General features: G+C 44.3%; 2 protein-coding genes across 4 annotated transcripts in view; both read right to left on the bottom strand.

Moving 5' to 3' along the window:
* LOC126259161 (uncharacterized) overlaps nt 1-19,709 on the bottom strand; it is a 659,794-nt gene extending 640,085 nt beyond the window's left edge. For all 3 annotated transcript variants that reach the window (XM_049955714.1, XM_049955715.1, XM_049955716.1), the window contains exon 1: nt 19,593-19,709. The gene's annotated coding sequence lies outside the window, so the exon portion shown is untranslated. The remainder of the gene's footprint in view (nt 1-19,592) is intronic.
* LOC126260665 (translation initiation factor IF-2-like) lies at nt 489-25,436 on the bottom strand. Its single transcript, XM_049958001.1, has 5 exons — nt 25,303-25,436; nt 25,124-25,145; nt 20,048-20,240; nt 19,722-19,930; nt 489-674 (listed from the first exon to the last, which is right to left on the bottom strand). Exons 1-5 carry the CDS (start codon nt 25,434-25,436, stop codon nt 489-491), a joined length of 744 nt encoding a protein of 247 aa, XP_049813958.1.
* Nucleotides 25,437-27,302: the final 1,866 nt, after the last annotated feature.

The raw sequence follows: 27,302 nt of genomic DNA, 5'->3' as shown, positions 1-27,302 counted from the left end.
AAAACGACTTCAGTTTACCTGGAAGCCTGTACAACTGCCGAAAGGTAAAAATAAATACATTAATTAAAAATCAGGCGTTTGATAATAACCTACAGATGGGTCAGTAAAGAAGTAACTTGTTTATGAATGGGGAAATCGTTTTATTATATGATTTATATCTTTAAATACAGGTTTGAATGCTAGATTGTAGCTTATTTACAGTTTTTAGTTAGCACTGTTCTACACAATATGTCCATCCGCATAAAGTGTAAAATGATCAAGATGCCGCTAGACAATTCAGATCTTTAGAGTAGTAGTTTTTGGCATCAGTTGATGTACACCGCATTGACGCCGGTCAGTATGCTCATTGACGAATTTCGTGAGTAAAAGTAGGAGGCAATTTACACCATCAGTAGAGAACAGGAGCCGGTAATGGACTGTGGCCCTAAGCTACAAAGCACCAACAGTAAGTGAAGCTGACTTCCAGGCACGCAGTGAGCCCCGGCTGGTCAGAAAGCAGCGAGGCGGCCACCATCTGTCCCTCGCAGCCGCCAGCCGAAGCTCACGGCGGCCGGAGGCGATCGATAGGACGCCTTTATGGCGGGCTGGGAGCAGGGAGGGGGGACAGCTCCCTCAAGGTGCTCAGGCGGCGTCGATAGCTGCCACTGAGCGTTTCCATCACTGCCACGATCCTCCTAAAAGCACACACACTGATGCCCGGTTGTGCATTATCCCATCCCACGCACCAAGCTGCACTCTTGCTGGATACTACTCGTCGTTTCTAGGCTCACGGTGGAAACTGCACGCGAGTGATGCTGTCAATGAAATGCGCACCCTCGAATGAAGGTTTTTCTAATGTTTTAATCGTCATATCTTACACCTAGAGAGAAGCTACAGTAGTCAAGAGGTAGGTGTCGCATTCGGAAGAGGCAAAGTTCAAAACCATATCGGTACATGTTGATAAAGGTTCTCCGTAGATTCCATACAGCCCTCCAGACGAATGCCGGGATGCAGCTTACAACTTTACACACTCCCTGCAACAAGCTAGTGGCTCATCTTCCCTAACCTTTTCCAGACGGAGCGCTAATTTTTCTTATTTATTTCTTTATTTCTTCACGGGCCTATAAACCTGCGTTTAAAATTGGTGATACGGCACGAACATGGTAGAACAGTTTCCAGTCTGGGGTAATCTTTCACTGTCGTATCTTCTAGCGTTTTAAATACAAATAGAGAAAAACCTAAAAAAAAAAAAATATGTAGACTAACATCCTTACGTGTTGCACATTTATTTCCTCCCAACAGTTTGACAGCAAGCGTCCAACTTCCACATAAGCTTAATAAGACCAGACGACTGTAAGCAGTCATCGAACACGTAAACGTGGTTTCACGCAGATAATTGTGAAACATGAATTAAACAAAAACTTGCTTTTCACGAGGTTTGATCCGCCGCACAGAGCAGTTCCGGTAAGATGATTCACTACACTTACGTTCTAAAGAATGCCCTTCTTCAACAAGTGCTTTGGGCCTTTTTATTTAAGAGACGTTACACGATTTTCCCGAAAGATGTAGATTGTAATTTGCACAAAACTAAAGCCTGTGAACTCCAAGCGCTAATTTGCCCAACAGCTTTTTTACGCGTCGGGTAAACGTCAAGTAGTAAGTATTTTCTATTTTAGTTCACATGTCTAACAGCTCTTTAATATTAATCATTTCTAACTAGGATGTAAACACCTGAAATCAGATATCGCTTTACGTAAGTCCATTAACATTGTGACTTGAGTCTCAACTGTGAAAATAGTCGTCTCCAAAAGCTTCCTGATCCGATGTAAGAAGGGACCTGAAAGCCATCATCTTGTCAAGATAAATAAATAAATAATATAATAACTCTGTTTCAAAGCGGTTGGAAATTTGTTTGGTAACATTCCGACGATGACTGGAACGATCGGAACCACCCACTGTTCATTCGGTTCGTCATATTTTTTTACAATCACTGTTTTGCCTTATGAAAAACAATTTCAAGGAGAATTTTTTGCATTAATACGGGAGTACTCTAATATATACACGCAAACACGCTACGAACTGCAACGATCACCACAGAAAACTGGTTGAATTGTCTTAAGCAATTGCATTAGGAGGGACTAGGGCATTATGGCATCAACCACAGCAGAGTACACGATCACATTTAGTATTCAACATTTAGCGGTCTGACCTAGCTGTCTTCTTCAACTTCTTCCAGCAGTTGTCTTATGCGGACAGGTCCTCTGTTACCCCGTTAACTTGCCGTTACTCCGAGAGACGCACATAGTCTTGGAAGCCTACTGCTTACCTACTTGCATCCTGAAATGTTTTGCACTTACGTACCTTATGCCGTCGCAGGTAACTTTACAGGACTTAAAGTAGTTAAATTTAAGACTGACTTACGGTCTCACCTTGTCACTGTTTTAAAAACCGAGTAATTGTTACATTTTCCATTATTTTTTTCTTTATCAGCTAACACCAGAAAATAGAATTACCGATGGATATCTCTATACCTTTTCCATTTCCAGGAAGGGTAACTCCTAAACATATGGCAGCACTTCAGAAACTAGTAGAGTATTTGTAATGTTGAAGTACCACCAGCAGCTCTGAGAAGTTAGAACTACCAACCAATTAACTCCAGAGAGAAATAAAACGAACACTGCGATAATAGAAGCGTTCCTGACGGTGAGTTCCTAAAATTGGTGTGCTATTATCCATCGCAAACTTGTACCATAGATTCATCGGTGCAATCTCGGCGAGAAATAAGTTCTGCACCCTCTACGAAAATTTATATACTGACTGAATTAACTAGACGACGTATTGTGAAATGAAACAGGAGTTGATCTCCGTAAACAGACAGGGATAAGTAACTGCAACAGTGAATCAGAAGAGAATGCAGATCATTTACAGCAAACTCAGTTAAAGTCTTGGGCTCTGGACAGAAGCTCCGGAGCTGTCGTTCGGCAGCTCGCGAGTGCGGGACGCGCAGCTTGGCACGTCGCCGCCTGCGAACGCCGCGACCGCAGAAGCATCTGTCCGCGAGTGTCGTCAGAGCGCAGCTGTGTCAGCGGCGGCCGCGCGTAGCGGCTGTAGAAACACGCGCCGCCCGCAGCTGGGCCTCTCCGGGACTCTCCTTATCTCCCGCCTCTCTTCCTCACATAAAACAATACACTCCACTATTTTTGTTCGCAAGCATTGTTTTCTCCGTTGAACAATTGTTCACACCGTGAGCTGCACAGTGTGTGCATCGTGCTATCAAGCTGCTATTCTTACTTCGATACCAACTTTATCACCACAATCCCCCCTCCTCTCTCTCTCTCTCTCTCTCTCTCTCTCTCTCTCTCTCTCTTTCTCTCTCTCTCCCCACTGCATTGCACCGAAAGTGATACACATTTTACTATGAAACACGACTGTTAGCATTCAGCAAATCACTGACATGTTTCGAGTCAGAAATGTCACATACTAAAATGAATCGTAGTGACTTTGGCAACCACATCTGACGCAATTCAAACATAGTAAATTGCTTGTTGTCGAAACGATGAAACTTAGTACGAAACGGTCACAATATGTACGTAAATGTAGCTACTCAGTGAAGAGCTGCGTGAACCAGACAGTCACAATCAAAGACAATATGATCATTGTATTACTTATTACTGTGGTGTAATGAAACTGAAAACAACAGATTCTTCATTATCGACTACACAACCAATCACATAAATCTGAAGGCTCTAAACTCAACTAAATATTTATGGATTATAATAACTTACATTGGAACGATCATAGAGGTAATGTTGTGGGGAAAGCAAATCAAACACTGCGATTTATTGGCAGAACACTTAGAAAATGCAACAGAACTGCTAAAGAGTCTGCCCTCTTTTTGAGTACTGATGGGTGGTGTGAGGTCCGCATCATTCAGGACTGACGGACGACAACGAAAAAGTTCAAGGAAGGGAAGCTCGTTTTGTATTACCACGAAATAGGGGAGAGCGTGCCAAGCACATGATAGGTGAATTGGGATGCCAATCATTAAAACAAAGCCCTTTGTCGTTGCAGTAGGACCTGATCGTGAAATTTCAGTCACCAACTTTCTCCTCAGAGTGTGAAAATATTTTGTTGGCGCCCACATACAAACGGAGAAATGATCAATACAATAAAATAAGAGAAATCAGAGCTCGCACAGAAACTTTTAAGTTTCGTATTTCCTGCGCACTGTTCGACAGTGGAACGACAGAGAAGTAGCTTGATGATGGTTGTATGAACCCTCTGCCAGGCGCTTAACTGTGAATTACAGAGTAACCATGTACATCTTTAGATTTACATTACGTAACTATTGGTTACTAAGATGCGAATCATCACCTTATTTGCCAACAGATAAAAAAAGATAAAACCAGACCACGTGCTATCTTTAGATCAAGTGACGCACGTTAAGTATAGGAAAAGAAATGCAGTTCCATTACCTGACACGAAATACCCAGTTTCAAGGGAAAAAACCAAAACACACAACGTATTAGCTTACACAGCAGACCATATTGACCATTTAATTAAGTTGCTGTAGCAAAGAATATATGGCTTCCAGTATCGGGACTGAAGCGTTCCAGAACGCACTTGTGTTCACAAAATGGCGACTGTTCGAAGCGAGGTGACGCAGCCAGATGCAGCCTGCCCTTTGTACACTAGAGGCAGCCTTCTGTCCACGTGTTGTTCCACAGGCTCCTTAGTCAGGGCCGGTGCCTCTGCTCACGGGGAACGCTCTCGCGCGTCCAAGTTTGTCCACGGTTAAGTAACACCCTGAGTGAACTTCAGGCCGTCACGTGTTTCTGTATTAGTAAACAGGCGGAAGCGAATGTTACGTGTCAGAAGGAAATGCGTGGTAACAAATGAACATTCCATCCACATCGCAGTCCAAAAGATAAACCTGAGAAGGGACCACTGACAGTGGCCTTCAAGAAACCGAGCAACAATGCTTAACCCCAGCTGTAACAGCAGTCAAAACTGATACAATTTTTTAAATAGTAATGATTCGGCATTTAAAGTACCATCGTGGAGTACATCGCTACACTGTGAATGCTATGAATCATCAAGTCTGAAGTTTGAGGCTCAATATCAGTTAGTCTTATCACCGGCCCAAGAGAAATCATTCAGACCCTTAAACTGGGACAGCAAGAAAGAGTACAAGTTAATGAAACTACTTTCGTTTTGCGAATGACATTAAGCTTTTTGCCTCTACTGGAGGTACACTTCAATAATTTATGGAATAAAATATATCAGGTTTGGAAACAGACCTGCAAAGTAGCTAAAAGTACGATGAAGAGGTCGGAAATAGGAGAAAAAGTAGCTTTGAGTGCTTCTGGTAAACTAGGATATTCGAAACTAAGCATCTGATGTGTCTAAATCGAAAGTTCAAGTCAGTGCGAATTATCAGATTTGACTTAATGAAGTGGAAAATGGACTTTTATTGCAAAAACTATTCAAAATCGTAAGGTTACCCAGTGAGCAACTGAGAGATTATGTCGGGAAATATTCTGAGAGGCAGGAATACATTTCAGTCAGGAAAAAAAAATGGAATGGGAGTTGTAATTATGACTAATGACAGTAAAATAAACGAATGTACGCACCAAAGATATACTTTGACGTATTACAAGATATAAGAAATGACCGAATCCATGACCAAATGGACGATGGATGGTTAGGTCAGAAACCCCACTTAAGTATCCTAGTTGTGCAAATCTGATGCCAATAATGCGTGCATGACGAAACCTTTATCCAGAACTTAATGTCGAAATGGTTCAAATGGCTCTGAGCACTATGGGACTTAACAGCTACGGTCATCAGTCCCCTAGAACTTAAAACTACTGAAACCTAACTAACCTAAGGACAGCACACAACACCCATTCATCACGAGGCAGAGAAAATCCCTGACCCCGCCGGGAATCGAACCCGGGAACCCGGGCGTGGGAAGCGAGAAAGCTACCGCACGACCACGAGCTGCGGACTACTTAATGTCGATTGGATGATGACAGGAACCAGGGTTGAGGTTACAAGGTTTAAACGTTTCGTGGACACGGATACTGCTGTACCGAAATAAGGTTTTCCATAAATTATTTTACGTCAGAGGGTCAGTTTTTTTCCCTCTACGTTTAACAAAAACTTCATCAACGCATACGAGACACTGAAGCAAGTGTATTTTCTTTAAAGACAACCACTTTCTGTAGCTCTTTTCGAGATATCTGAAAACGAAGAGCATACCAACATAACCCTTATTGTTCAAATAACTTACGGGAATGCAGCACGATGACGTCGTTGGAAATTATATGGTGATCACCTGACGAAATACCGGCGGTTGTCTACGACGTCAACCGGCTGCATTCCCGTGAATAACATGGACAACGTGTATGCCGACAGAAAATCAGGTATCACATATACCTTATTGTTTATAATGAATATCGGAAACATTTGAACAATGGTCACCAAAGCATCGTATGGAGCACTTTCACGTGATGTTTACATTGCAATGCAGATTAAAGTACTCCCTGCGGTAAGTGTTTTTCTGCCATACACCAGCGTTCTCAGCTTAATTCTGCGAACCGTCTCCCTTGAAGCAAGTGTTATACAGTTGTACGCTTTGAGCAAAGTACCCCAAAGGTGTTAAAAGCACACACTGATACTCAAAACTTAATTGCTACAGTACTTCACAAAAAATGGAGTATTATATATATTACAAAATGCTTGCTCTTTTTAGATACTGCCACTCACCGAAAACACAGTTTGATGTCTTCATCCATTTATGAAATATTTGGAGTATCCAGCTTAAGAGGGACTCGCTGTATCAAAAGTGCTCCTTACATATTAATCACTCGATAAATATAGTCTACAAAGGAAGTAATGAAGATTAAGGTTTAATGTCCCGTCGACAGCGATGTCATTAGAGACGGGGCACAAGCTCGAATTGTTTCAAGAATTGGGAAGGAAATCGGCTGTGCCCGTTCTAAGAAATCATCTCGGCACTTGCCTGTAGCGATTTAGGGAAATCACGGGAAACGTGGAACTGGACGATCGGACGCGGATTTGAATCGCCGACCTCCTGAACGCGCGTGTGTTAACCACTGCGCCATCTCGCCCAGTCTTTACGTACACGGCCCACTCACATGCATGTGATCACCGCCTATGTTCGACGTCAACGAGCAATAACCACTCACGGACGGAAGGTGGCAGCACTAGCAGTGGAGGGAATATAAAGAATGTCGTGAGGACGCGAAAAACAATGCAGTCATTGTCGTAATGCGGAAACAGAACAGAGGACATAACCACTGGCTTTAGAGCCAAGAGTGGAAGCATTTCCGAAACAGCTAATGTTTGTAAACTGCTCGCGTGTCGTCATGGTCAAGTGTGTCGTGCATGGCAAAATGATGCCGAGGAAGCTGTGGTACACAATGGGCCGTAGCTGACTGGGATGAACGGGCGAATAGAGGTGCAACTGTTGAGCAGCTGATAGCCCAGATGAACCAGGGGCCACCGACGGCGTCTCCTCAACGACCGGTCTGGGTGTTGCTGCGTATAGGCCTTGCGACAGGTGACCGTTTTAGATGAATCACACTTTACGCGTATACGGCGTGAAACGTCTGAAAGCAAACACCCGGCAACAATCGTCGGAAGAGTCCATGCCGGAAGAGGGAGCATTACGGTCTGGGGAATGTTTCCGTGGCATTCCCTGTGAGAAGGCGGAGTTGATCAACGTAAGTATGCACCTATACTTGGAGACTATGTTCGCATCTACATGCAGTTTGTTGTTCCTCGGTACGATGCCATCTACCAGCAGGACAGTGTAACGCGTCAAACAGCTGGTACCGTACATGCGTGGTTCGAAGAGCACCAGTATGAGTTTACCGTATTTCTCTGGGCACCCAAATCCCCTGATTTAAACCCTATCGACAGTCTGCGGAACCATAAGTGTAGGAAAATAAATCGCATGTGCAAGAAAAATTCCCTTCAAAATCATTCAGTAGTATTCAACGTATCTGTTTAAGGAGAAAGAGAAGCCGCCCGCTGTGGGCGAGCGGTGCTAGGCGCTTCAGTCCGAAACTGCGCTGCTGCTACGGTCGCAGGTTCGAATCCTGCCTCGGGCATGAATCTGAGTGATGTCCTTAGGTTAGTTAGGTTTTAGTAGTTCTAAGTCTATGGGACTGATGACCTCTGATGTTAAGTACCATAGTGCTTAGAGCCATTTGAACCATTTGAGAAAGAGAAAATACTAGGTGCGATTCCCAGTGGAATGGTTCAAATGGCTCTGAGCACTATGGGACTTAACATCTGAGGTCATCAGTCCCCTAGAACTTAGAACTATTTAAACCTAACTAACCTAAGGGCATTACACACAGCCATGTCCGCGACGGGATTCGAACCTGCGACCGTAACGGTCGCGCGGTTCCAGACTGAAGCGCCTAGAACCGCTCGGCCACAACGGCCGGCGCTTGTTCTCACTGATATCTACATTTCATATTGATTAAGCCGTTCTGTACAAAAAAAAAGCTATGCATACCAGTTGTCTTAGGCGCATACTAAAGCATTTTCGAAGTTTTTGTCAACATGTGCTTCGTAATGGAGTTAACATTGCTTCGTACCATATGGCATAAAAGAGAGTGCACTGTTAAGTAAATTTTTTGTCGTTATCATAATTACTTTTCTCACAAGTTTCGAGTCTTTTGCAATTAATGTAAGTATTGAAAGTTCCATTCAAATTCTCAGCGCGTAAAAATGACTGCTTATGTAATTTGAATCGTCTGTAAATAATCCTAGTTTGCGACTCTTCTATGAGTGCCATGTTGCAAGATGCAGAATGTTTTTAGAATCCTTAAGCCGCAGTCATCTATCTACCATTTTTAGAGTACTCTTGATACCCCAACAGTCCAGTACTATATTAGGCCAGCACGTCAGTGTTGTATAAGAATGTGAAGCCCTGCATGTGTGTGAGTGAAGTTAAATAAATCGGAAGTAATCGTGATGCAGACACACCCTTGATACCAATGCTGAAATGAATGTCTGTAGCGAAATGATTACCGCTAAGAAAGCAGTTTATGGTGGGGAATATACATCTTATCAATAAAAAATATTAAATATGATTTAAGAGGCAATATCCGAACGAATCAAGTCATTATTTAAGTAAACTCTCTGGTTTGTTACAAAAAGGCATGTGAATGAGCAAGCATCTAAATAAGTAATGAAATCTCGAAAATAACGAACACAGAATATTAATTATGAGAAGTAGGTAAGAGGACTAATGGATGGCGAAGTTATTTGGTGGAGTCGGAATTAGCTCATAATCATATATCTGAGCTTGTGAAATGTAACTTTCCTACCCATCAGTTCCAGTGATTGGTTGCCTGACCGAAAAAACGCCAAGCAACTGACCATGTACTGACGAACATGGGAAAGTGAATCGGAATAGGATTCTGAATTTCTATTTCGCAATGGTCTTAACATGCAGAAGCTGCAAGTTATGCTCACTATTATCGTTGGTGCGATATGAGCACATTGGTGACGTCGCGTCTGGCTGCAAACAAGTACTTCACTAGAACCGCTCTGTTGAGTACTCAAACATTGGACCTCACTCTGCGATGGAGTCTGCTGCCCCAATTGAGAGAGAAGCCTGCGGAGCCCAGAGGCGAAGTCCTTAATTTTTAGTTAGTAAGGAACTCAAAAATGGCTCTGAGCACTATGGGACTCAACTGCTGTGGTTATCAGTCCCCTAGAACTTAGAACTACTTAAACCTAACTAACCTAAGGACATCACACACGTCCATGCCCGAGGCAGGATTCGAACCTGCGACCGTAGCAGTTGCACGGTTCCGGACTGCGCGCCTAGAACCGCGAGACCACCGCGGCCGGCAGTAAGGAACTGACTGCTCACTTATTCCCTCCAGGAATCTTCGCAACCAATTCAATAGCATAATTGTCTCCTAGTAACAAAATCTCTCGTCAGCAGAGGCGAAACGTTAAAAGCCAATAATCCTAATTTCCTCCTCACTTCTGCTAAAAACTTCGAACTAAGTGTTATATCCTCCTGGCGTCACATCAATTTCTCCAATCAGTGGCCTTTCAAGCAGCAGCTAGCCTCGCGTCACAGGCCCTGGGAAAAGTTTAAAAAACTGTGCTCACGACTTTGTCAACTCTGCGACATCTTTTGGACAAGCAGCATCTAAGGTCTGTTTGCCATGTTTGTCTCGACTGCCGGAGACGTTTATCAAGTGAACGTATTTTTCTTAGCTCGACCCGGACGCCTAACTCCTGCTTGCAAAGTTCTGTCATCCAGGCAGCCAAGGCGACTTTTACGAAGAGGTGAGGGCAATCCTCCCCGCAAGCAATTCTGGGAAGGACGCGCTCCGCTCCCTTTGTCAACAAAGGGTCAGCTTCGATGGCCATACTACGACTCTCCTGTCTTGTATCCTCAGCGCATCTTAAATCTAAATCTCACCAATAAAATCAACTGAAACAGCCAGCACCAGGTTAAATTACAGAATGTTAAAAGGGAGATGAAATCAGCGCATAAAACCACTGTCATCACATTAATGTGTATCAAAATTTATATTATCAGACACTGTCTAGCTCAGTCACGTATGGTCGTATTATTTATTAAATACGAATCAAAAAGAGACGAGAAGAAATGCTTGCTCTTTTAAAACAGTCTTCTTCATAATGAAACGGCAGTTCATCAGTACCATAGCAGTGAACCAAAACTTGATGCTTGCTTGGTTCAAAAGCTGTGTTACAGCTGGATCTCTCTTTTTTTCAATAATGTATGTACTCAAATACTGATGTGGCTCATTTCATGAATTATGGATTTTTTAAGATGTGAATCACTTTTTCTATTTTTTTTTTTTTTAAGTTTCTCCTGCAACCTGACAATTACCACTGAACTGGTTTCATTCAGAAACCAATCAGTGTCGATCCTGATCGTCCCAATTGCAAATTTATTTTTCATTGTATTTCTTCTTCATGGTTTGTAAAATATGAATCAAAATCCTCGATAACAGACTACGAACAGTCCTTGAATACTGCTGACATCTGACAGATGCTCATCTTTTTCTCCTCCCTGCCACGTTAATGTATGGCTTTCACTCAGCGAACTAACATGCACTCAGGTCATCCATTAGCAGTCGATGGAGACAGGCAATGCCGAAATGACGCAGTGCTTCCAGCCGTCATCCTTTACTGACAGATCGTCTAAAGCACTTCGTGTGGGGCTCTGCCACTACGAAGTGAAAAATGGCTCTGGTCTGGTATGCTTAACAACTTGGAGGCAGCTTTCTGCCCCCTCTCTGCTATAATATGTGCACATGTCAAACAATAACAAGAGTGATATGAAGCCGACAGAATGTGAAACTGAATAACTGGTAAAATAATGACTCCGGGACTAATTATAATATTCAGCGAGCAATAAGCAGGAATATTCAAGTAATTTGGACCCTTGCTTTCTTTAAATGCACACCGGCCGGAGTGGCCGAGCGGTTCTAGGCGCTACAGTCTGGAACCGCGCGACCGCTACGGTCGCAGGTTCGAATCCTGCCTCGGGCATGGATGTGTGTGATGTCCTTAGGTTATTAGGTTTAAGTAGTTCTAAGTTCTAGGGGACTGATGACCTTAGCAGTTAAGTTCCATAGTGCTCCGAGCCATTTGAACAATTTGTTTTAAATGCACATTTCTTCACATCTAACAAAAATGGAGCAAAAAACAATTTCAAAAGTATAGTGCTCCGAATGAAAGCAGCTGTTTTGGAAGGCATATGTAATAAGTCACTTTGCAAACCTCATGTTATTCCACAGTGTGTGGCGGAAGTACGAGGCGCATTTGTGTTAGTTCCGTCACACGCCCCGCCTTTTCCCCTGTCTATTCTTATTGTGAGTGGTCTTCAGAAAGAACGGTGAAGGGTATCCCTCCACAAGGGACTGAGCCACGTTTTACTCTCACGATAATCATTCAAGATCTAATTCTTCGGGCTTTCCCGGCGATGTAATGACATCTTGGGTTGTCGGGTGTTCTGACGGATATCAGCGTCTCAGGTCGGACCAAACGAAGGTCCGCTCTCATCAATAAAACTTTTTGTTTTGCGCACAGTCTTCCACGCAATCTTTTGTCAAACATGGGTGTGACGTTCTAACTCTGAACAAACGAACTCACGACATACCGCGTAACATTTCTTTGAATATCCCTATGTCTTCTGTTAAAATAAATCGCTAAGACAGACGATTGTTGCTAAAGAATCATTCAGTTTAAGCTTCTGAAACCGGAGTCTTCCGTGAACGAATTAGATGCCCTTAAAGAATGTGTTGGTCGTCTACCTTCACTTCAGGCATGTGTACTATAAACTGCTGCATTATTCTCTCGAATGAACGAATCCTACAGAGCAACTGACAGAGTAGTGATCAAACTGCGCATTAAAACTGGCCGTTCTCCCCGACATCATACCAGAGAAGGCGCCAGCCAGGTAGAAGCGTGGGCCTCGCGTCACGCAAACACTGTTATCTGTCCGTCCCCAGCAGGGGCGAGTGCAGGCTCTGGCCGCCCGCCGCGCGTGTTCGACGTTGTTCGTCTCGTCGACCAAGTTCTTATCGCGAAACCAAAGGAACTATGGTCTTGACGATGGAAACACCGGCGTACGATATGCCAATACCTCTAGGCTAAAAGAAGGGTTTTAAGTTGTAAGAGAACAATAAAAATAAAAAAAAATGGAAAAAGGAAAAGAAAAACGAGGGTGGGGGAACTAGGCTGACACAGCCCAATGGTTGAGAATTTCTCTTCTGACGGAGCAACACTTTCTTATCTCCAGAGTTTACTTTTGGGTTTTTTCCCTCTTATGCTTGCAGACTTTGTGTTAGATATATTACTCATACTGTCATCTCGTCTCTCCCTTTGGAAGATGTTTGTCACTAATAGCTTGCAGTCTTCTGGCAGTAAGACAGTTATCGTCACAATAGCAAACTTTACCTCACTGGCAACGTGCCAGCATCACAGTTTAATTGTTTTTGCGAGGGAACATAAAAAGTCAATAAAAGAGCTTGTCAAGAAAGCAATTGCATCTCTTCATTGTGATGTATTTACGAATTTTTTTTTAGTTGAATTTATTGGCCTTACCTCACACCGTTTAGCCAGCTTATACTTACATAAAATAGTTGCCATTGACTTACAACCATTCTAAAATTATATGCTTTAAAACACATGTGCAGTCCATTGCCATCGTTATGTTGGTCCTAGATGCGGATACCTGTGGCAAGTAGGAAACTTTGTGATCTTGTGTTGCTAACAAAGCCGTCACGAAACCTGCAACGCATGACCAAGCTTCCAAAGCTCTTGTAAGAGGTCTGTAATTCTTTCATGTACTCTGGGGCGTACAAGCAAAACGTGATCTGTACCCTCTTCTTCTCCACGACAGCGAAAACGTCTCTCTTCGATACGAAAATGTTCACGGAAATATCCGTAGTTAAATTTAATTCTCGTTATCAGAGAGGCGAGGTGCCTAGGCATTGAATTTCTATGAGATTTCGTGGAACAGGGAATCGACGTGTCAACTGTTGCGTACTTCTTGCCTTAGTGCTTCGTTGCTTCCTCCCATTCCCGTTTTCAGCTTTCCCACCATTCGTTTGTGTAGGACTCGTCGGTAATCCGAATTTGGGATTGCAGTTCACGTGATATGTCTCGTCAGGGCAGCTTCTGTGCCATTGTTGTCATACTGTGATTCCACGCAAGCAAAATCAACAGAATGGCCTTCTTACGCTAAGTTTTGAGGTCATTAGTCTTCTGACTCGTCTGATGCGGCCCGCCACGAATTCCTCTCCTGTGTCCTGTGTCGAGCTCCTCATCTCAGAGTACCAATTTCAAACTATGTCCTCGAGTATTTGCTGGATGTATCCCAATATCTGTCTTCCTCTACACTTTGTATCCTCTACAAATCCCTGAAGTTATTCCCTGACGTCTTCAGACATGTCCTGTTATCTTGTCCCTTCTTCTTGTCTCCTCGCTGGTTACGCTCGGAACCTCCTCATTCCTAACCTTATCTTTCCACCTAATTTCCGATGTTCTTTTGTAGTGCCGGATCTCACATACTTAAATCCTCTTCTGTTCCGGTTTTCTAACAGTCCATGTTTCACTACCATGCTCCAAACGTACATGCTCAAAAAATTTCTTCCTCAAATTAAGGCCTACGCTTGATACTAATAGACTTCTCTTGGCCAGGAATGCTCTTTTTGCCTGTGATAGTCTGATTTTTATACCCTTCTTGCTCCGTCGTTCATGGGTTATTTTGCTGCCTATGTAACAGAATTCCTCAACTCAAACTACTTCGCGATCACTAATGTTGATGTTAAGTTTCTCGCTGTTCTCATTTCCGATACTTCTCATTACTTTCGTCTTTCTTCGATTTACTCTCAGTCCGTACTCTGTATCATTAGACTCTTCATTCCATTAAACACGTCCTGTAATTGTTAACTTTCACCAAGGATATCAATGTCATCCAGAGAATCTTATCATTATGTCCTTTGACCCTGAATTTTAATCCCACTCTAGAATCTCTCTTTCATTTCCGTCATTGCTTCATTCAAGTATAGGCTGAATAGTAGAGGCGAAAGACTACACCCCGTCTTACACCCTTTTAAATCCGTGCACTTCGTTATAGGTCTTCCACTCGTATTGCCCCCTATTGGTCCTTACACATATTCTATATTACCAGTCCTTCCGTATAGCTTACCTCTATTTTTCTCAGGATTTCGAACATCTTGCACCATTTTACAGTGTCGAACGCTTTTTCCAGGGTCGACAATTCCGATGAACGGGTCTTGATTTTTCATCAGTCTTGCTTCCGCTATCAACCGCTACATCAGAACTGCCTCTCTGTTGCATTTACCTTTCCTAACCCCAAACTGATCCTCAGCTAACACATCCATAATGTTCTTTTCCAATATTCAGTATATTATTGTTATCAGCAGCTTGGATGCATGAGCTTTTAAGCTGATTGTGTGATAATTCTTACACTTGTCGGCTCTTTCAATCTTCTGAATTGTGTGGATAACGTTTTTTCCAAAGTTTGATGGTATAGCGCCACTCGCACACATACTACACACCAACATGAATAATCGTTTTGCTGCCACTTCCTCCAATGAGTTTGGAAACTCCGATGCAACGTTATCTATCTCTTCTGCCTTGTTTCTAATACTGGATCCCCAATCTCTTCCCTATCGACTCCTGTTTCTTCTTCTATCACGTCACCAGGTAAGTCCTCTCACTCACAGAGGCCCTCAATGTACTCTCTCCACCCATCTGCTCTCTCCTCTGAATTTAACAGTGGAATTCCTACTGTACTCTTGTTACCGGAAGCTGCCTTACAATGTGCTTCGACGTTGCACTGTTAATGTGAGGCTCATGGTCAAAGGCAATGCCAGTTATTACCTTCATCTTAGACAATTTCAGCGCGAGTGGGACGCCAAAAGTATTAGTTTGGGTGATCTACTGATCTTCCTTGAAATTTCATGACCATCTATATACGCTTCAACTAGGGAAGGAAGAATTCTAGTGATTCCGAAACGCCCATTTAAGCACTATATGGTTAGATAAGAGGTAATTGTTTTCAGGCTAAGTAGTTCTATTGATTCTTTTTAAGAAGGAATTTAGCGCACAGTTATCATCGGCGTAGATGGAGCGGAGGCTCATGTGCTTCGATCAAGAGTGCATTGGTACGGGTGGAGCGCATTGCTCCCGATATTCAATGATAAAGATCCGCCTGCTGGATAACAAAGATAAGCTCGGTGATCCCCATGGTGCTATATACACTCCTGGAAATGGAAAAAAGAACACATTGACACCGGTGTGTCAGACCCACCATACTTGCTCCGGACACTGCGAGAGGGCTGTACAAGCAATGATCACACGCACGGCACAGCGGACACACCAGGAACCGCGGTGTTGGCCGTCGAATGGCGCTAGCTGCGCAGCATTTGTGCACCGCCGCCGTCAGTGTCAGCCAGTTTGCCGTGGCATACGGAGCTCCATCGCAGTCTTTAACACTGGTAGCATGCCGCGACAGCGTGGACGTGAACCGTATGTGCAGTTGACGGACTTTGAGCGAGGGCGTATAGTGGGCATGCGGGAGGCCGGGTGGACGTACCGCCGAATTGCTCAACACGTGGGGCGTGAGGTCTCCACAGTACATCGATGTTGTCGCCAGTGGTCGGCGGAAGGTGCACGTGCCCGTCGACCTGGGACCGGACCCGCAGCGACGCACGGATGCACGCCAAGACCGTAGGATCCTACGCAGTGCCGTAGGGGACCGCACCGCCACTTCCCAGCAAATTAGGGACACTGTTGCTCCTGGGGTATCGGCGAGGACCATTCGCAACCGTCTCCATGAAGCTGGGCTACGGTCCCGCACACCGTTAGGCCGTCTTCCGCTCACGCCCCAACATCGTGCAGCCCGCCTCCAGTGGTGTCGCGACAGGCGTGAATGGAGGGACGAATGGAGACGTGTCGTCTTCAGCGAAGAGAGTCGCTTCTGCCTTGGTGCCAATGATGGTCGTATGCGTGTTTGGCGCCGTGCAGGTGAGCGCCACAATCAGGACTGCATACGACCGAGGCACACAGGGCCAACACCCGGCATCATAGTGTGGGGAGCGATCTCCTACACTGGCCGTACACCACTGGTGATCGTCGAAGGGACACTGAATAGTGCACGGTACATCCAAACCGTCATCGGACCCATCGTTCTACCATTCCTAGACCGGCAAGAGAACGTGCTGTTCCAACAGGACTATGCACGTCCGCATGTATCCCGTGCCACCCAACGTGCTCTAGAAGGTGTAAGTCAACTACCCTGGCCAGCAAGATCTCCGGATCTGTCCCCCATTGAGCATGTTTGGGACTGGATGAAGCGTCGTCTCACGCGGTCTGCACGTCCAGCACGAACGCTGGTCCAACTGAGGCGCCAGGTGGAAATGGCATGGCAAGCCGTTCCAGAGGACTACATCCAGCATCCCTACGATCGTCTCCATGGGAGAATAGCAGCCTGCATTGCTGCGAAAGGTGGATATACACTGTACTAGTGCCGACATTGTGCATGCTCTGTTGCCTGTGTCTATGTGCCTGTGGTTCTGTCAGTGTGATCATGTGATGTATCTGACCCCAGGAATGTGTCAATAAAGTTTCCCCTTCCTGGGACAATGAATTCACGGTGTTCTTATTTCAATTTCCAGGAGTGTACAAGTGGTTGGTTATACGTAGCCACCTGCTTTCGCTCACCACCACTAACAATAACAACAACCATTGTCAGCACTGTCGTCGTCGTCGTCGTCGTCGTCACTGCTGCCGCCTTCGTAATCAACGCCACGAGACTGCACTATAGATGCATTTGTCACTGTCTCGTATACGGCACCCGAACAGTTGGGTACCAGACACTGAACCAATCCAAGTAAAGTCAAGTAGGAAGTTCCACACCTGGCAATGAATCACACGATTAAATAAGAAAATTTCGATGGTAAGGCTGGAACTTCCTAAACAAGTTTCAGTATCAGTACGCATAACCAAGGCGTCGACAACTTAGCTGACGCCAAGATTAGGCATAGGTTTTTAATACTGACACCGCACCTTGTTAAGTACGTTCTCAGCTTTTCGGCATCTCATTATAGCAGTAGCCGAAACCGCGTAATGAATGAAGATGTTTTATTAAGCGATATAGACGCTTTTATTCATAAAACTCTAGGAACCAATGGCCCCTTTTCTATATTAACAACATCCGCAACGGAAGTTCAACAAAACAATAACGCTGCTAGCATTAAACGCGTGCTTACAGTTGCTTTGTAACCTGCTTTCTTGCAATAACAACTAAGCTATGATATATGCTAACACGACTTAGGTAAATACAAATTATTGACTGAAATTGCACGGCGTTTGTTTTTCGGCATTGTAATAAGCCTTATTAACTTTAATTTCCTGCAGTCTCGCTTGTTTTAATCAGGCGAAATTTACTCGTAGATCGTAATTACCGATTTTCCATCAACATTAATTCTGATACAATGAAAGAACTGTGGTTTAGAAATTATTGGAGCACATTGGAATTACTTTTCCACAAACTCTTCGAATATGTCATTATGGACAGCAACCACATGACAAATGCCTCTCTGTTGGTAACTACATTACGCAGCAAGAAATTTTAAGATCGTGACTTTCATCTAGGGACAAATTGCTTTAACGTCGTAATAATGAAAAAGTTATTAAGAGCGGAGTAATTTTTTGACCGACAAAACCTGTCGATTATTGTATCGATATCTCTTTTATGCTTGTAGGATCCCTCCTGTGAATACAGGTATTAGAATGACGATAAATAAGTGGTATACATTACACATGGTGGCCGACAGATAATGCACTGAAAACAGTATACGACAGGAAGCCATATGAACACAGCCAGAATATGAACCAGCCTTAGCCGCGATGCAGGAATCTTTTTTCCTTGCTTTAGTAAGAATCAACGGAAGAGGTTTAGGAAGAAACAGCCAATGAGAAGAGAGTATTATTTACCTGAAATTTAATACCTATATACACTTTAAACACATTAAATGCCATAAAAATAAATTTTACTTTATATGTTATGACAACAACATTATGCAGGTGTGTAGAATCCATGCGAAAAATGTTACGTGTGTTTCCGATAGATGACGGAAACATGAACCTGCAATAGCTAATAATTGCGGTGACTGTTGTAGCGCATCCTCTTTATTGTTCGATGCGTAGGTAAGCAAGTTATCACTAAAATAAAAAAGACGCTCCTGCTCGGATATGGGATCTCTACAGTTTGCCGGAGACCTATCGTAAACAAACTCCGACGAAGCTATTTGATTAAAGTCAGTTTTGGAAATTTCTGTACACTTAGTTGTGAGCTTATTGAGATATTGTAATGTAAACAGTCACGAAGGTTCGGCGTTCGGAAACAGTGTTTTGAGAATAAGGAACTCAGTGCATTAGCGAAAATAACACAGGAACAGGAACAAGACACAAAGTGACTAGCAAGCATCAACGACTGACTATTAAGAAGTTAACGGTTAAGCTACTAAGATGAGAAGGAACATTTTTTCTCCCATCAACTGGTTAAAAAGTTTACAGGTCGTTCATTACTACGAAAGGTTTTATCTAAATGCGTTTAGGCTGATGTATCGCAACAATACCATCTATATATATAGCGCTTCGGATATGAATCCGGCACCGGCGTTGATAAACGTAACATTGAGGCTGTAGAGGTATGGCGATCAACAGAGGTAACCGGCTTAGCAGCGGCGTAGCGTGGCGTCACGGCTACGTCACGGAGCGCGTCAGCTCAGCCCAGCTGCGGCGAGCCAAGCAGGACAGAGCGGGCCGACGGGCCCTGCCGTGAGGACGGTGAGCGGCGGCTACGACAACTTACGTCAATACAACGTCCAGAGCTGCAGAAATTCACCGAAAAACTACGGATGCCGAAACTTCAGCTTTGCAGGCTTACTGATTCTAGATAAATGTCAGATATCGAGTATCACAACAAGGTCTCTCGAAGGGAGCAGCATGAAATAGCAGGCAGGCAGACGGGCACTCACGTCTTCGTCGACATCGCTCGGGGGCTGCTGTTCTCGGGCGACGATGGGCTGGAGGTCGTCGTCGGCGGCGGTGGGGGGCCGCGGCGCCAGCTGCGGCGGCAGCGCCTGGGGCCGGTAGTAGGCGTCGGCCGAGCCGCGGCGGCTGCCCCCCGCGTCGCCGCCCAGGCACATGGCGCGCCGCACCAGCTGCCCCAGCGCCGAGCACAGCCCGCAGTGCGCGCCGCCGCCCCCGCCGGGCTGCTGCGCCGCCCCCGAGCCGCCACACTGCCACCGGCCCGCCCCCTGGCCCGGCCGCCTACCGCCGCCGCCCCCGCGGCCCACGCAGCCGCTCATCCGTCCTCGCAGCACCCGGCGCGGCGCGGTTCAGCACTCGGCGGCGCGGCACACCACTCCACTCCACTCCACTCCACACAACGGCACGGCGCGCCGCGGCAGACTGCGAGGCAGCGAGCTACCTGCTCCCTGGCGCGCCTGCAGCGGCACTGCCAGCGCCGGCTCGACCCGCCCCGCCCTGCCCCTCCTCGTCACTCCCCCGCCCCTTCCCACCAGGCCACAGCGCATGCGCGCGGCCGACCGGTCCCTGGCCCGGCCCAGCCCGGGCACCCAGGCCGACCCAGCCAGCAGCCACCAACCTGCGCTCTCCGTCTCCTGCGCGGCGCACACTTCTAGCAATCTCGTACAGAGTCTCTCTCTCTCTCTCTCTCTCTCTCTGTTTGGCGCTGCAATGTACAGCCATCTGCTAAGTCTTGCACGTCGAAGGTTGTAAAAACACTCAACTTTGGTCAATACGTTCTTCTCAAAAACTGTCCATTCAATTTTGGCTGTGGTTGTCAGTCCAGTATTTGAGTGCACCCTACCGATACTGATTCTTGTTTTTCTGTATTCTGATAAACTTTCTGTTATTGGCTTCAGTCAGCTGGTTCTTGGCTATCTTTGATATAATCTGCCAATGCATACTTCTCTCCTTCCACTATCTCCTCACTTGAGAATGTCCTCCACCGCCTACTTTCCTTGGCAAATACAACCTGTCGACGTCAATGCGAGAATGGAGTGAGCAGTGAATTGCCACGAGTTTTCTTGTTTTCCTGTCCATATTATCAACGTGTACTAATGTCGAGTTAACGATGCTTTTAGCGTATTTGTTGACGGGTTTGGTCCAGGTATTGCTTGTCCGATGGTACTGTTGCCATTCAGTTTGCTTTTCACAATTTTTCCGACCCTTTGGATGTATTCTTAGCTGACCACACCTTTTACACATCCATGCTTGATGTTGTCCAACTATAAAATGCAAGGGTATTGGCAGGCTTCTGGGTTGTCCATTTAGAATTTCGATGCCACCACATGCCGTCATTTTTCGCCAGTGCGAGGAACTTGTTAAACCGAATTCTATACTGATGTTATTGCGAAATATGCGAAATATTACTATTATTACTGTAGGTATATAACATATGTTAAAAAAGAGGACAGGAAATTAACTTTTTTGCGTTGTGTCTGTAAAAATGGTGACCACTCTTCAGGTAAAACCTTGAATCTGCACCTCGTCCTGCTTGAGATAATGGTGGAGGAAGGAGAGAAAGGAATCTTTATTTATTGTGTTACCAATTACTGAATGAATGCGTGATCAGTAAGTGAGTGGAAAACCGGATACTCAAAATGTAAAATAGAACAAAGTAATGTAAATGATTAAACTAATATAGTGCGGCACATTTCCTCAACAATCAGAAGTCAAATGATGATGTGTTGTCGACACATCTTGCGTACTGTTTACTGTTAGTCATCAGTTCGTTTATCTAATGAACGGTAATTCACCATGTTAACCACGTGAACGTGCTACACTTCTCAATGCACTAACTGTTCCATTGCGTGCTTGTGAATATATTTACGGGAACTGATAGATTGACTGATTTTATTTCGTATACTGTTCATGTTATTTGTGGTATACTAAGAGTACTACAGGATCCAGACAACAAAGCAAAATTTCCGAAACATCAAATGGGCTAGAACAACCTATTTTGTGCAAGTTGTCAGTTATTACCTACGTGATGAAACAGAACGAATGAGACGTAATACAGCTGCTGGTAAGGAGGAAACCGGATGCACGCACGTGTAACTGTCGCAAACCAGGGCGATGGACAAGTTACGATATTTAGCATTGGCAGAGGTCAACAACGAAACTACAGTCTCCAAGACACTGCGTATTCAAGACACTATATTGGCACTCAGTCCAGAACGGGCAATCACATAACAATTATTATATTATTACCATCTATCGCTTGTCATATTAAAAGACGACAACCGTAATAGACATTGCCCTTTAACTTTTACCGTAAAGTAATTATTACTGAGCTTATCCGCATCCCCACGTACCTGTAGCTTAAAGGGTAAATAATACTTTAATAAGCAGAAGCTGTTTATATTGAAGAAAAAAGACAATGTAGGAATAGAGGACAAGACCGTGTCGACGACAGGAATTCTTAGCTGAGGCCAGCTGTTGCGCAGCACTGCTTGAGAGCGAATGGGAAGTATACTTGCGGGCTTCCAATGGAGTTAACGAGACCTAGGATCTTACTTATTCTTGGTGCCTGAAGTCCACATTGTCTGGAGCGGGATTCGGTGTATTTATCAATGAACTGTTACCTCCTGCGCACTGAGCAAAGTCTTTTAACTTCACCATCTCGACAGAAGATATTGTTTTCACAGCTAAACAACTACAAATGTGTGTGAAGGAAAGTTTGTATTTCGATCACTAGTCTAGCGTAGATTTCATTCTATTTTGCCCTGTATTACTTCACTTCTTATTTGTACATCACCACACAGCTAAAATACTCAAGGGCAGAAGCTTGTTAGTTGCAGTGTTGGATGAATAAACACACCCATAAATGTAATGTGCGTGCAGAAACTACTCCAAAGTACGTTAAAAACTTTGGAAGGATACAATCTTCGAACTGGTAACTGGGTCTGTCGCACAGAGTCGACTTCCTTTAATGTCCGCAGTACTCATCCGGAACAACAACAGTCAAAACGGAAGAAAGAAAGTAGTGTTTGAAAGCCCTGAAATCCGATAAAGAACAAACAGAAGTTTTTGCCATGGTGGCTATGCCAACTTCACTGATTGTAAATAGCTTCTGTGAAGTGTTAGAACACATATGCTACTATTTCAACAGTCCTATATTGATAACTTTTCAGGAACATATCGTTTCACTTCGGTGCGAGAACCGTAATAACGATGACAAGAATTCACCCAAGAGTGGCGGCCAACAGATCAACCTCGCAGTTGTGCAGGAAGTCCGCCTCGCAGGCGTTAGTGAGGGAAGACCTTGCAGTAAAGCAAGGAAAAGCGCAATCACTAAGTAATCAATTTTTCTCTTTCTTGATTTTTGGGTTTTGACGTATCTGAACCCAAAAATTATTGCCCCGCTTACGTATTTAATATAGAACAGTGCTTCTGGAGGGCTGGATCAGTTACTCGAAATCGGTTGTTGTTCACAAGGCGTGACAGTATCCTTAGTTCATGTTGGTTATTAGTTTTTCACGAACACGTTAATTACGCCCTTATGCCGTGCAACAGTGCTATTAGTGAACATTACTTCTTGCAGACGAGCTGGACAGTTAATGCTGATACACCAACAAATCTGGCAAATTCGTTACCGGTATGGTCGTGGGCACGTTCAAACGTAATAGCTTCTGTCTTAAATTGTGTCACGTCTCCACGTCGGCACATCTTACAACAACAGATTGGCACACACATACATACCATCTAACCGCCACGTTTTACAGGCTCACTTGCCTGCTACGTCCCAGCGCTCCAAAGCTATCAGTGGGGTTTTTTGAGGGTGGCCAATACATTTCCTGATAAGCTTTAACGTCATAAATCGTTAATAAAAAGTCGACCAACTATTTGACATTTTAATTTCCAAAATACGATATTATTCTTAACGCAAGAGTTGTAGAAGGTCTGTAAATTGTCATTCCCAGTTTTGCTTCGTATCAATTTGAATAACTAGTAATTTAGAATATTTCGTTTTATTTATTGATTTGTCCCCAAGCTTTATTTCTAACGGTGTGGTCAGGCCTTGTGCAGAGCAGAGTTGCACTCAGTGGCAGTCCGTTTCCAAAGAATCAGTTACTCATACGCAAGAAAATTTTATTTACAAGTCTTGAAGTTGTTTTATTCGGCTTCGTTACAATACTCGTATGTCCAGCAAAGAAAAATATTCCTGCTACTTGGATGTATGGTGGCAAATCATTTATGCACAAAAACAGAGTGGACGCAACATCATCCCCTGAAGTAGAATTGCAGTGATTATTAGTCATGCCAGATATGCTGTTTCGTTGTGCACACTCTCCGTGTTTCTAAATGGAACACACTGTTTATCATAATATCTAATTGACAGAATGTAGTAAAATATTCTCACTATTCGCTAATATTTAATGTAACTGTTATCGTTTAAGTGTAATGTGTTGAACACAGTGTGGCTAGCCACACAGTGTTATGACTCTTGAGATGTACTTGAAAATCAATTACATAGCCATTATATAGTGTTTTTTCCTATCTGACAACCAGGACAGAACAGATACTACAGGTTTTGATAGATAAAACGGCCGTAAATATTAAATTTCTAAGGACAGACCGACGCCAACCGCAACTGGGCATCGAAATAATTTGATGGTGAAAGGTGAAAATTTGTGCTGGATCGGGACCCGAACCCGGATCCCTCGTTTAACGCCAGTGGTTGCCTTAACCGCCCCGGCCACCTGGCGCGCTTCCCGTCCGACCCTAATTCTCAACTTGTCACACTCCAGTAACGTAGGATGTCCATACACCTACTTACAGCGATTCTTGTGTTCCCGCAAGAGGCTCGGGCTCTGTTGCGCATCTGCACCTGCATCCGTATCCACACGAAAGCGTCGACGTCCGACAGAACGGGCACAACACATACGTTATTCTGAGTATATCTGTAAGCGTGACTGCCTTGTTAACTTCAGTGACAACGCACAACTGGGTCAGAGCCTTTTGCAGGAATACAGGACTCGCTGAGATCAAGTAGGTGAATGAACGCTACTGGCGTGTGACAAATTGAGAATTTAGTTCTGACGGGATGGGTGTCCGGATGGCCGACGCAGTTAAGGCAATCCCTCGCGTTAAGCTTGAGTTCCGTGTTCGAGTCCTCGTCTTGCAAATCTTTTAAACATTCATATCGAATTATTTCGAATGGCTGGCGTCGGTCTTTCCTTCGAAAATTACATAGCTCTGACAGAGATTGTGTATATTATAGAAAAAATGTTTTCATTAAATGGTTCAAATGGCTCTGAGCACTATGGAACTTAACATCTGAGGTCATCAGACATTTAGAATATACTTAAACCTAACTAACCTAAGGACATCACACACATCCATGCCCGAGGCAGGATTCGAACCTGTGACCGTAGCGGTCACGTGGTTCCAGACTGAAGCGCCTAGAACCGCTCTTCCACAGCAGCCGGCTGTTTTCCTCAAGTTGATTTTATCATGCAATAACTCATGGACTCACAATATCAGATGAAGCTGCTTTCCTGTGAGATAGTTTTTACTTATTAAGAAAATGACACATAGTGTAAGAGACTGATTTTAACAGTACAGAACAAGTAACACTGTCAGATGAAAAGTGTCCTGTTGCAGTGAACAGAGAAGCTAGTGTTCCACGGCGGAGGCGGTGCGGCAGCTGCTCACCTGTTGAGTGCGGCCCACGGGCGGCGGCCCGCCAGCGGAACAACACGCCCTGGTTGCCGGCCGGCGTCGCCACGAGGCACGGGCGGACCGGAGGCTGGCTCACCCTGTGGCAGTGGCGGACGCTCCGTGCGCATACCTGGCTTCCAGTAAACTGAGGTCGGATTCTTATACTCCTATAGTTCAATTCTTTTATCTTGGCGGTTCGCACATGCCCGCCCACACGCGGGAGATTGCTGCGTTGCCAGTTGTATGCGCCAAGAGGAGCAGCGCCATAGTATAGATCGCCAACTTACGTTTAGGGGGGAGCGCGCAGTTTATGAAGTAAAACCACCACGGCCGCATTAACCCTTTCGCTGCTACAGAGACGTGCTCCCCGCATTCCGCGACGTGCGCGATTTTGTCATCATTGCACTGCTCGCCTGTGCAGACACATGGCGTTTTGACTGCTTTGACACACTTTATCATTTGATTTCACAAAACCTATTTGGCCCAAAAATTTGATTTTTACACATCTTCTTGACTGATACCTTCCCCCCATAAATGACTTAATTTGGTTTCGATGTTCAACGCAGTTATTGTGCAGCATTAGATGTAGTAAACCATTGCACGAAATTTTGAAGAGTTTGCAGAGGTAAAAGTCCATAGCGTATACTTTCCGTATGGTCGATTTTAGTTACCACTAGAAATTTCAAAACATTACATTCAAACGAATAAAATTCATGAAGTAAGACACTTCGATATTGATTTTAAATAAAGAAAATATTAAGCATCGATCAAGGATTGAACTCAGAATCTTTTGCTTAGCAGTCATACACTTTAACCATTACGCTAACGCAGCTCGTCATTCAATATACATCCTGGAGGACTTTAAAGGATCACGCACAATACCGACAAACACTGTTGGTATGATTATGAATTACTCAAGTTTCGTCGAAGTACAATAGGAAATAAACAATTACCACTGTTCTTTATTGCGAAAAAGCGGTTAGTGAGAATGATAAAAACACCGTTCCTTGCTATCGCCTGAATTAGGAGGCCTATTGCTTGTTTGGTTTAATTAATTAATAGAATATGAAGCAATTGGTATAAAGAATGCTTTTTCCAAACTTTCTATAAAAGAAAGTCTGCTATCAACACACTGCTTTTGTTCCATTACTTTATTTATGACTGAACGTTTCTAAAACTGAAGACACTCGTCCGTGCTCTGCACTGCAGTAGAGCTCTGGCAAAGTCGTTCTCTGTTTATTGTCTGACTGTGTTTTGTTACGTCAGATGCGCAGAACGAACCTAAACTCGGCCGCCGTCGTAAATGACGCGCACTTTAGTACTTGATGGTGTGTGGGAAGTTGAATCAGGGCCCCTGTCTGGGACCCGAACCCTGATGCCTGCCATTAGCGGACAGTGTTGCCACTTGAGAAGGTCGTTTCAAAAGGTACCAAATCCATAAAATTTAATTTAATAACGCAGACAAAAAACGTTTTACAGTCACAGTAGCATCACAAAATCTTTTGTAGCTGTGTTATCATATTTAGAGAGATTCTGAGATACATTATGCCAAGTATCTCTGTGAAATATTTATTTCTTTAATTATCATTACAAAAATAAAAATGAATTTGGTAAATTTTGGAAAAATGTGTTAAATTTGGAGACTGTTCTTCTGGAGTGTCTGTTGGTGATTCACATTATCCATCTTATGTACACTATGTGATCGAAAGTATCCGGACACCTGACTGAAAATGACTTACAAGTCCGTGGCGCCATACATCGGTAATGCTGGAATTCAGTATGGTGTTGGCCCACCCTTAGCCTTCGTGACAGCTTCCACTCTCGCAGGCATACGTTCAATCAGACGCTGAAGGTTTCTTGGGGAATGACAGCCCCTTCTTCATGGAGTGTTGCACTGAGGAGAGAGATCGATGGCGGTCGGTGAGGCCTGACACGAAGGCGGCGTTCCAAAACATCCCAAAGGTGTTCTATGGGATTCAAGTCAAGACTCTGCG

This window comes from Schistocerca nitens, chromosome 5, assembly GCF_023898315.1.
Source record: "Schistocerca nitens isolate TAMUIC-IGC-003100 chromosome 5, iqSchNite1.1, whole genome shotgun sequence".
Taxonomy (NCBI): Eukaryota; Metazoa; Arthropoda; class Insecta; order Orthoptera; family Acrididae; genus Schistocerca; species Schistocerca nitens.
Note: the sequence above shows the minus strand (reverse complement) of the source record. Positions and strands in the feature narration are given on the sequence as shown.

What these genes read in the sequence shown, in the direction of transcription:
- LOC126260665 (XM_049958001.1), bottom strand. Translation starts at nt 25,436, where the DNA reads ATGCGCACGGAGCGTCCGCCACTGCCACAGGGTGAGCCAGCCTCCGGT. An exon ending in CCGTGGGCCGCACTCAACAG is followed by an intron (nt 25,146 to 25,302) that starts GTGAGCAGCTGC and finishes ACTATCTCACAG; the next exon opens with GAAAGCAGCTTCATCTGATA. An exon ending in AAGCAGCTTCATCTGATATT is followed by an intron (nt 20,241 to 25,123) that starts GTGAGTCCATGA and finishes TGCGCCGCGCAG; the next exon opens with GAGACGGAGAGCGCAGGTTG.